Below are 11,170 nucleotides of genomic sequence, written 5' to 3' on the forward strand. Positions count from 1 at the left end.
GTCAACATTAATGTTATATAAATAAATAAATGAAAGGAATCATTATTACCTCAATGTTTTTTCCCCCGAAAGTATTATTTTACCACTGGTATTGTAAAATACATCGCTACGGCTGTAACCCTATTAAATAACCTAAATAATTTGGATACGTGATATGGAACTGTAATGCTGTCATTATCTGGAATTACTTGCAATGCAGTTATAGAAAACTAACTATCAACCATTTAGAATCAAGCATTCAAAGTGTATAAAAAAATCAGCAGATCATCAGAATCAAAAGATTGGTATTTCCGTCAAAAACAGGTAAACAGTACACTAAACATTAAAATACCACACAAAGGCGTCTCATTAGTTGAGGTAATGTTTATATTTGAACAGTATCCACTATTACAAGCACAGACCTCAGAAATCTGCTATGCAGCATTTACAGGAAAATACTGTTTGCTCTTTCTTTGCATTGCAATACAAACATCATCATCACACAAGTGCATGTAACACTCATCCAAATAGACACCATCACAAAGTTTATGATGCTTTGTTTCTGTATCCTTGATTATATGGTCCCAGTAACAACCAAATCATCATTCATAACACATACTGCTTTCTGTTGGTATTGCCATATCTTGAAATGAACTATTAGTAGGAGGTTAAGTAGTTCTAACTGTACTGTGCTGGTCTCAGTTCAGTGGATTTCTGAAGTTCTTCCCAGCAAAGTGAGCTTTATCCCCCAATTCCTCTTCAATTCTGTGCATGAAGGAAGAAAGCAAGCAGGTAAGCAGAAGACATAAAATACATATGCTTATACATATGCTCATACGTTTAGAACAAATCATATTTTTATTATCATGCACACAACTGTAAGCTTACCTGAGGATCTGGTTGTATTTGGCCAGACGCTCTGAACGGCACGGGGCTCCTGTTTTAATCTGAATAAGAAGGGGAAAATAAAACAGTCAAGTACACTTGAGTATGTAACTGTAAACTGAAGTTCCTCATTTTTATGATAAATCTAAAATAAGATTAGAGCACACTGTACCTGTCCAGTGCAAAGTCCCACAACCAGGTCAGCAATGAACGTGTCCTCTGTTTCCCCAGAGCGATGGCTCACCATCACACCCCAGCCACTGGACTGAGCCATCTTACATCTGTGGGGTGGGATGTTACAAATAGAAAAGATCACAAAACATCTCTTTTAGGAGTTTAAATTTTTTTTTAACTCTATAGAATTCTACACTGAAAATCTGGAAAATATTTTGACAAAAATGAAGATTTTTACAATTTTATCAGGGTTTTGAACTCACGCCTGCAGGGATTCGGTAACACTCCCGATCTGGTTGACTTTGAGCAACAGGCAGTTGCAAGCCTTGCTCTCCACTGCATTAGCAATGCGTTTGGGGTTGGTGACAGTGAGATCATCTCCCACCACCTGGATGTCCGTGCTGTTGGTGAAATTGGTCCAGGCCTCCCAATCATCTTGATCAAAGGGGTCTTCAATAGAGACCACTGAAGTAGTAATAAAAACGGATTCGCATCTCAGTGTCTGAGCTCAAAGAAAAAAAATTGTAATGTAATTAGTGCAAGAGAGCAAATAACTGATGGATACCTGGATAATCCTGAATGAAACTTTTGTAAAGGTCAGAAAGCTCATCAGGGCTGATGTATCGATCGGGGTCATCGGGAGACTTGAAGTCCAAGTCGTACTTTCCGTCACGATAGAATTCGGACGCTGCCACGTCCATGCCAATCACAATCTCATCTGTGTATCCAGCTTTACTGATGGCATTCTTCAGCAGCTCTAGGGCTATTATAAACATCCAGAAAACAATATACAAGTTATAAGTTCTCTTAGCTGTACAGTCTCATCCAGTATGATTGTTTTTTTCAAATACCTTCTTGGTTCTCCAGGATATTTGGTGCGAATCCTCCCTCATCCCCAACATTGGTGGCATCCTGGCCATATTTCTGCTTAATAACATTCTTCAGATTGTGGTACACCTCTGCACCAATCCGCATGGCTTCCTTAAAGCTACTGGCCCCGACCGGCAGAATCATGAATTCCTGCATGGCCAACTTATTGCCAGCATGTGAGCCACCATTGATCACATTAAAGGCCTTTAGGAAAACAATGAAAATGGCAAAACTCAATGGGAGCATAACATTTTCTTCCATAATTTGCATTCATATGTTTATTAAGATTTAAACAGAAAAAAAAAATCCACATTTCCAGTGGCATTACACTTTTTGCTCATTGTACAGCTTCAAATACAAGAGCGTTCTGTTTCTCACCGGCACAGGCAGGATGACCTCGGGGTTTCCAGCAAGGTCCGCAATGTGACGATACAGAGGAACACCTTTCTCCGCAGCTCCAGCCTTACACACAGCCAGGGAAACACCCAGGATGGCATTGGCACCAAATTTAGCTGATGTTCGAAACAGATGCAGAAATTAAAGTATTATGACTAGACACATTACATAATATTTGCTTTTGTTCACAAGTTTAAACACACAAAAAAACTGGGAAACTATCTTTTGTGTTTGTATTTGGATTTTTGTGTTAAAATGTACACTACCATTCAAAGGTTTGTGGTAATATTTTTTAAATGTTTTTGAAAGAAGTCTCCTAAACTCAACAAGTATGCAGTTATTTGATTAAAAATACAGTAAAAACAGAAATATTATGAAATATAAAAAACAGAAAGTTTAGAAGAACAACATTTATTTGAAATAAATGTAACATTATAAATGTCTTAACTTTTTATCAGTTTAATTCACACTTTGCTGAAGACAAGTATTAATTTCTTTAAAAAATATATATTACTGGCCATACATTTTTGAATGGTAGTGTGAACATATTACAGGCCAGGGGTGTAAGAAACTGTAAAAAACAAAACAAAAAAAAAACAGGAAAAACATCTGAATGACTTGGCCCACAAAAATTATTCATGAAGATGGAGCTCGTCTAAATTTAAATACCCTCTAAAAAACCTCTTTCAGCTCAAACACAATCTAATTAAAGATCTATGCCACATAGGTAAAGAACAACTGTTAAGAGGAAACTTTTAATGTAAAGCACAATTGCTTTTCTACTGTTAATGTGTAAACACGTAAATATTTTGATTTACACTTGTTATCAGTTCCGTCCAGTTCCAGCATGAACTGGTCAATCTTTTCTTGCTCAACTACAGGAATTCCCTATGTGACAGAGAGAAAGACAGCAAGACACACAAAACAAATCATTACCAACCCATGCACAGTTAATTACTACACTGGTTTAATTATAAAAGTCTAACATTCTCACCTGGCTGATCAAGGCAGGTGCAATAGTTTGGTTCACATGCTCAACAGCCTTTGATACACCTACATTGCACAGAAAAAGATGGCATACATGAGCAAAATGGGTATAAACACAAGTTATTGTGGATTTAATGGTGCTGCAGTTAGACACATGCACATCTTAACATTCCCTTGCTTAGTTTAGCTGCTACCACAAAGCTACAAATCAGATATTTGTCAAATTTTGTATGATTTGTAATGTCAGCCAATCGAGTGCCATAAACAATCTTTATTTATTCCATGCAAATATTGCACACTAAATCATTTTAACAATTATTTTTTGAAAGTACCACAGTAAAGATCCTTACATTATTCACTGAAGTGAATCACATGCACAAGCATTTTTAAAAATGTTTCCATAGTACATAATTCAGGTCACACAATTTGACACTGGGTTGAATGTGTCATGCAAATTCAGACCCATCAAACCAACAAATTATTTCCAAAACAATGTACAATGAATGATGTAAGGCCAGATTCATTCATTAGAGACATGAAAAAGCAGAGTTACCTTTTCCCAGGTAACGTGACTTATCGTTGTCTCTTAGTTCCAATGCTTCATAGATTCCTGTAGATGCTCCACTAGGGACAGCAGCTCGAAACAAACCTGTTTTAAAACCAGCAGATTAGTATTTGTTCTGCTTGTAATGCTTGTATACTGAACCATCTTCATTTTGAGTAATCACGATTTGGAAAGAAATGTCAAGGAGAATCACCTCTATCTGTGTAGAGGTCCACCTCTACAGTGGGGTTGCCCCTAGAATCAAAAATCTCACGAGCATGTATCTTCAGGATAGACATGTTCCTAAAAAACAAATTATAAAGAAAGAGCAATCAGCTATCTCTGCAAATCTAACCACATAGGAAACCTGAGAACACCATCTGCTTTACAGTAATACCGCTGACCCACAGCAGGGTCACTTTGTCAAATCCTCTTGTCTGCTATTAGGCAGACAAGAGGCAGATTTAATTATAGAAGGGAAATTTCTGCATAAATGAATCCACATCTCTTCAAGCAAATACATGCTTAATAGTTTTCAAAATGCACATTGTGTATTGAAGATTGTGCTATCTTTTGGGGCATCATGAGAAGCTCAGGTATAATTGGATTAGCAGCTGTCACTCTCTGGCCATTATGCTGTCAACAGAGAACAAAAAGCAAAAAGACGTATTTGCATGCAATACACATAATACAAACATCAACAATTTTATTTGTTAAAATGTACAGTATTATGAGCGACAATGGCCAGTCTCAAACTCAGTCATTTCCTTCCTGGAATCTGATTTTTCCTCGTATAGTTTGTTCTGCAAATATTTAATCTAATTACAGTGTGTGAAGATAAGTGGGCGTGATGGAAAGCATGACTCATCATGGTCCTCAATGTCGAGTGCTCATGGTGACTCTCATCCAGCGCTTCGAGACTGAGAACTTCATGCTTTCTGTCTAAATATCGAATTATTAGCGTACTAAGATTGCCTAAGATTAAATCAAAGCCTGGTTACAATATAAAACATATGTAAAGTTAGCTAGCGGACAGTTTAAAGATTATAATACAACACTCCTTACCTTAGCGAAACGGTATAATTAAAGCGCAAGATGAAGAAATCAAGCTCTCATTCAAGTTCACACTCAACGCTGGCGGCTCTAGTTAGGAGAGTGTCTGTCAGTGTGTGTTCACTCTCAGAGAAAACTCACCCATAGGGGGAGATTATAGAAAAGACTACTTGGCTAGAATGGCTGTTGTCTTGAAACAAGTGTAGAAATGGGCGGGGCTTTGCGGTCAGGATGTTGCCGCTGATTGGTCGGATTTAACATAATTAAAAAAAAAAAAAAAAAACTTTTATATTTTAACACTTTACTATGTGTTTTCAGTTAAATGATTATTAAGATGTACATCTGAATTATTCAGGTGTAAATGATTGTCCAGACCTCTACCGAAGGGGACGGAGTTATCACGTGTTAGTTGTTACTTTTCTCAACACTGCCTAAGCTTGACCAATCACAGTCGTTTGATGATTTAATTGAAAAGTAATTGTTTTGAATGATTCTAGTGCTGTATTATTCTCCCGTAATCATCTCTACGGGAGATAAACATATCTGGAATTAATAGATTTACTATTGTTTAAACGATTATGATTTTTAAGTGTACAAATGTCTAAAACAAGTTACAAAAATGTATCTGAGATTTGAATGCAGCTCAATGGAGAATTAGGCTCTCTGAGCAGTCATGTGCTCCCTTGAGGAAGACATTTTTGTCTCAGACGAAACGGTGATTACCTCGCTACATTTTCCACCCAATTGGGGAGATGAAATTTTTAGTCCGTTCTTCAGCAATTTAATAGATAGTACAGTGTCTTTTTTAGAATAAATTGTTATCTGCCATGGTTTGATTAAGTTCCACTATTTAAATTGTTTAAAATGTAAGAATCTAAAATGTTCGACGTTATCAAAATCGTGCTTAAACTTGAAGCCCTGGTCTTAAAATCGTGTCGAAACAATATGGAAGCAATACATTTGGTCACTGTCCTTATGACACGCATATCACAACAAGAGAATGATGCAGTCATATGGTGCCAATCTGTTAAATGATTTCTCAAATTCAGAATCTTAGATTGTTAAATCATTAACCTTCTACTACCATATTCTTGTCTGGAGGGAAAATGTGATGCAATGACGAGAGGCACAATAGAGTGTTTGTGTGCTGGAGAATCCTGGCAACTCATTCCCTTGGGCCAGTAATCCCTCAGGTCATTGCCCCCACCCTCCCTCCTCCATTCCCTCTTTTTATCCCTCTCTCTTACAGTCTCACATACAGGTGTGTATTTCCCCTCATGTACAGTTTGTTTCGTGGAAATGGTTGATGTTTTGTCGCTTCTTTCAGGTACATGGTTTCTCAGGAGGCCTTGCTGACAGCCAGCTGATCCCCATGCTCCTCCATCCTCTCGTCTCGCAAATCAGACCTTGGGGATCTCATTAGCAATCCACACAGGCTTTTGGATATAGTGAGGCATTGACCTGTTGCCTGGGTTACAATACAGTCCCGTGTCCCAGCATTAACTCCTGCTAGGGTTGGAACTCTCATATCCTTTGTTCATTGCACAAACTAAAAAAAAAAATCTAAATCTACAATGAATACATTTTATTGACTGCACAAGTAATTAAAATAATAATAATAATAAACAGTGCGCTCAAGTACTGACTAGATTCCAGCACTGACAAGAATCAGCATTCACATGCTCAAATGTGTTTCACGCTGACAATAATCCGGTGGTGGCTAGAATCATGCAGGGGAGGAATGGAAAGTTGAGAAGCCATTAAAAGAAGTATTGACTTAAGAACCACTTATATATATTTTCAAATATTTTAAATCATGTTCTCATTCACTCACTAAAATTAATTAAACTAAATTCTATTTATAAGGTAAAACTTTTACATTTTTAGGCATTAACTAATGCCTAATGCCAAAATGTTTTCTTTGTTCACCAAGTAATTTGAGAAATTTACTGGTCAGGCAATATTATTAACTCGCAAGACTGTAAGGAGAAAATGACAATTTGATGGATAATTTAAATATATTCTGTAATCACAATTTGGTAATGTATTAATTCCGCTGTCACATCTGAGCGCGAAATGCTGCTTGGATAGTTTCAAGATAGTTAAAAAATAATTAATAATACAATAATAATTTAATTGTTCATATGTGTTAATCCTTTTTGGATTTTTTTTAATTTTTTATGAACACAAATTAATCATGACAAACCAAATTAATTGTAATTGTATTACTTATACCATTGATGAAAACAAGCTGATACCAAGGTATTTTAGGCCTACAATTCTAAAATAATTAGAAGTTCGGAAGTCGGAAGTTCATTTGTTGACCCTACGAGTTTATAAGAGCATATTTTAACCAGATTTTCAAATGGATAAAGAAAACAAAAACTGCCAAAATGTTTTTAAATGTTGGCTTTTTTAAACTGTTTTAAACGTGAATAAAGAGTCTCATGTGTCTATTTATTTTTTATATGCCTACTATTTATTCATTTATTGTTCTATTTTATTTTTACATTTAACATGAATAATCAAACATTTAACATAAAACAAGAATTGCACAACAATTTTAAATGTCTACTCATTTGTCCATTTTAAAATGATTTATTCATTTACATTTTTATGTTTTAATTAAATGGATTCATGCTATTCCTTATTCTTTTTCGGTTTATAAGGTGTCACAACAAATCCTGCATTCCTAGTCTTCCATACATAATAGCCTCTGTGACATTTAGTCACTTATCAGTTCAAAATCACAGTCCACAAATAAACAAAAAAGATTTGTCCACTCAAATTTGTAACCGTTGCATTTCGTTAACACTGGTATACACCATAGACAGTAAAAGAAATGGACACAGCGACCCCATTGGATTCAAAGGAGACAAGTGAAGTCAATTAGAAGCACTCACTTCCTGGGGGTCGAGCGTACTGCGCAGACTCAAACTGAGCTTGACGACGTAGATTTGACGTGAGCAACCCGTCTGTCTTCTAGTAGCCAAGAGAAATCTGAATCATTCCCTTCCGAAACTTGCAGAGACGGAGAGTGTGAGTAGGAGGTGTCCATGAGCTAGGAGCAGGAGAAACTTTTGCTAAGTATTCTGATTAATTACTTTGTCATTTTGCCTCCACGTTCCCCCAATTGCCCACGAGCTTCTCCTCCTGTCCATACGGTCATTTCTCTACTGTGCGACAGAGAGTCGCGTGGTTATGACGCAATCGTTAGCCTATTTTTACAAAAACTGTTTCTACGGGGCCATAACGTAAGATACAAGGTAATGGAGCCTTTTATACATTGTCGTGTTTCTTTAGAAATAAATAATGGACGAATGGAGTCTTTAAACGCCTCAGATGTAAAGTTATTCGCTGTCAAAGTGACGCCAAAATGAATGGGAGTCAATGGAATGCTAACAGCAGGTGGAGGTCTGCTAATCAATGGTGGCGCCCGGGGAAGCTTCAATATTTTATGAAACCCTGCCCCCCTGGTATACACTGATAAATAGGCTAATTTCTACTTCAGATGACTTTTTTGCTCTCTGAGAAACTATGATGATAATATTCCCACTGTTCAGTCAACTTTTAGTGACTTTCAGTTCAGCTTTTAGTGACATGCTTTTTAATTATATATTAAAGCTGCAGTCTGTAACTTTTGGCCCTCTAGCGGTAAATAAACAAAATTGCAGGCATCTTGGTACTGTGCTACTCTGCAGCGGTGCCGAGTGCCGACTCGAACCAGTCAGCGGCGGTTCACATATCGCGTTTTATGCACGTGCAAATTCGTTATTTCAAAAAGGCTCATAACAAGCGCGCTCATAATAGAAGCAATGCGGTCAGTTGAAAACATCTCAACTTTTCAGAATGCCGCAAGTGCACAGCAGGTCATGTGACAAAAACCAACCAATCAGCGTCAGCCTTTCCGTAACAAGCTCGGCCGAACAGCTGATCACAGGGCGGGTTTTTATTTCTCATCTTCATAAATATATATAGTAGTAAAGCTAATGCAAGGGCTAGAAATCAATTAATCCTTTGCTGATACTTCCTCGTCATCATGTCATGGAGAGTGTTAAGGGACCTGGATAATGGATGCCCAAAAAAAAAGTTGAGAACCACTGCCTTACATACAGCTCTAAATGCCAAAAGCAGGATTTAATAGTGCTTTTAGAGTGTGGAACTTTATTTTTATTGTCAACAAAGTATGTTTTCTGTCTGCAAAATCAAATTCCAGATTTAAGTTCAAAGAAATGTTAGGTGGACAGAATTCTCACTTTTTCGTTAAATTTTTAAGTTATAAAATCTCACATTGCAAGTTGGACTGATTAGCCAGTCTGAATTTAATAGTCAATTTGTCTGAATGAATTGAATTCATACACAAGTCTTTTTAATAATGTTAAACACCGATAATTAGACATTGATAATCTTGCATAATAATTTATCTGTCATGCTTTCTGATTATGTTTGTATTAGAAATTATTTAGGTTTAATATTCTTTATTTAATTTTTTGCAGTCAAATGAATAAAAAAATGCTGAGTAAGAATGTAGTAAAAAAAAGTATATCAGTTTGTCTATTCAACACCTCAATGGAGTTTATTATCATTGTAAACAATTCAAATGATCAGAGGAGCACACAAAGGACACATTTACTGATTGTCGATCGTCTTTTTTAACTTTAATCTAGTGATGAACATTAGAAAGGAGACTAAACCTTAAAAATAAAGAGGAGAAGAGGCTTATTCTTGTCTGTTGCCCTAAAGTCTGACCCAGAACAAGAGACACCGTGGATGGGGCGTGGTCTTTTTGAAGGTTAAAAGCTTGTCTCATTTGTGTACTCAGAAACCCAGAGGCACTTCCACATTAAACTAACCAATCACAGAGCACAAGACACACCTGCTCATAGAAGAAGGGCAGGGATTGGCCACAGCGTAAAAATGACACCTGGGCAGGGCTCCAAGGTGTACCTGAAAACCTAGATGTTTTGTAGGAACGGTTTCTTCGCTTCAGGAGCTTTAGGAGATTGTGTTTCTTCTCGTGCTGAGACTCCATTAGTAATGTCCTTGTGTCTTCTTCAGCTGTCCTCAAGACCGGTTCGAGAGGTTTGGCCTAACGTGGAAGAAGCAATCATACCTTTATCAAGAGGAAGGAGCAGGAAGTGATCTTCCTCAGCTAAAGCGACGCTGCGACACAATGGCATCTCTTGTGCGTGACTCCATACTGAATGACCGCAACAGGAATTGATAGGGTAACTAATAGTTATTTTTCATTTTTTGAATACATTCAACAATTTGACAAAATAATTCTTTAATTGCAAATAAATGTCTTTGTATGTCAGTTATTATATAAAACAGAAATGCTAATAGTAAACTACAAAAAAGACAATAAGATGGAATTAAACATACATAGTATTTTAGATTTTACTTTAAAAAAATCCTTTCTTACTTTAATATAAAAATGAAGTATGCATTTTAGTATGATATGTCAATCATTGAAATGTGTTAAACATAATGGACTATGAGTGCCCAGCATGTTAACTTTCACTTCCGTAATGTGTCAAACCTGTTTGATCAGTTTAAAACAAAGGGGGTATGAAGTAGCCTACAATATGTAAAGCATTTAAAGAAATTACGTGAAATAATACAACAGAAGTTTTTAATGTTATAATTTAATGGTGTTAAACATAAAATAGACTTTGCATCTGAGAAACTGTTTAAAGACTTTAAAAATGGATTGACAGATGGACACATGCTTTCATACGCATTCATTTTCCTCTCTTAATAAAAAGCTATTGGTAACAAGAGAAATGAAACATCAATAGAGCCAAACCATAAAGACTTGCTTATCTTGGTTTCAGTAGTAAGTGAGTTATCTCGAATCTTATCTAATCTAACGTACAGGTGAGGGGTCAGTCAGGTGCACATCAGGTTTAGGTGACAAAGATCAGCCATTTTGATTAGCATGACTAAGCGCTTTCCTTACCACCGACGTCGTGTGGTTGTAATGGGATTTGTAGGTTGTAGACACAATTTTGTTTTGATGAAGGTGCGACCAATTAGTTGAATTCTCTCAGGTCAAGGAGACGTCTCAAAGGTCATAGTTGCCAAGCAGAAAGGGCAGGGCATACACTTAAGAAGAAAACTTCTGGGGTTTCAATGTTTTTTGTTCTTTCTAATAATGGTTGTCAAGAAAATGAGTAAGGAGTTACTGCAAAGTGGAAGCGGTCCAGTCAAAATGAACATGAACAGCTTACATCAAAAGGATTGGGGTCTGATGCAAGATAAGCGCCGTTTAAAGGCAGT

General features: G+C 36.6%; 1 protein-coding gene across 1 annotated transcript; it reads right to left on the reverse strand.

Annotated features, from left to right (window-relative positions):
- Positions 1-348: 348 nt before the first annotated feature.
- Positions 349-5,080, reverse strand: eno1b (enolase 1b, (alpha)). Its single transcript, XM_084129195.1, has 12 exons — positions 4,901-5,080; positions 4,050-4,138; positions 3,845-3,940; positions 3,299-3,357; positions 3,123-3,192; positions 2,287-2,420; positions 1,890-2,112; positions 1,604-1,801; positions 1,302-1,503; positions 1,037-1,145; positions 868-926; positions 349-744 (listed from the first exon to the last, which is right to left on the reverse strand). The coding sequence occupies exons 2-12, from the start codon at positions 4,132-4,134 to the stop codon at positions 678-680; spliced, it is 1,302 nt and encodes a 433-aa protein (XP_083985321.1). The 5' UTR covers positions 4,135-4,138; positions 4,901-5,080; the 3' UTR covers positions 349-677.
- Positions 5,081-11,170: the final 6,090 nt, after the last annotated feature.

This window comes from Abramis brama (assembly GCF_963993115.1).
Source record: "Abramis brama genome assembly, chromosome: 11".
Classification (NCBI taxonomy): Eukaryota; Metazoa; Chordata; class Actinopteri; order Cypriniformes; family Leuciscidae; genus Abramis; species Abramis brama.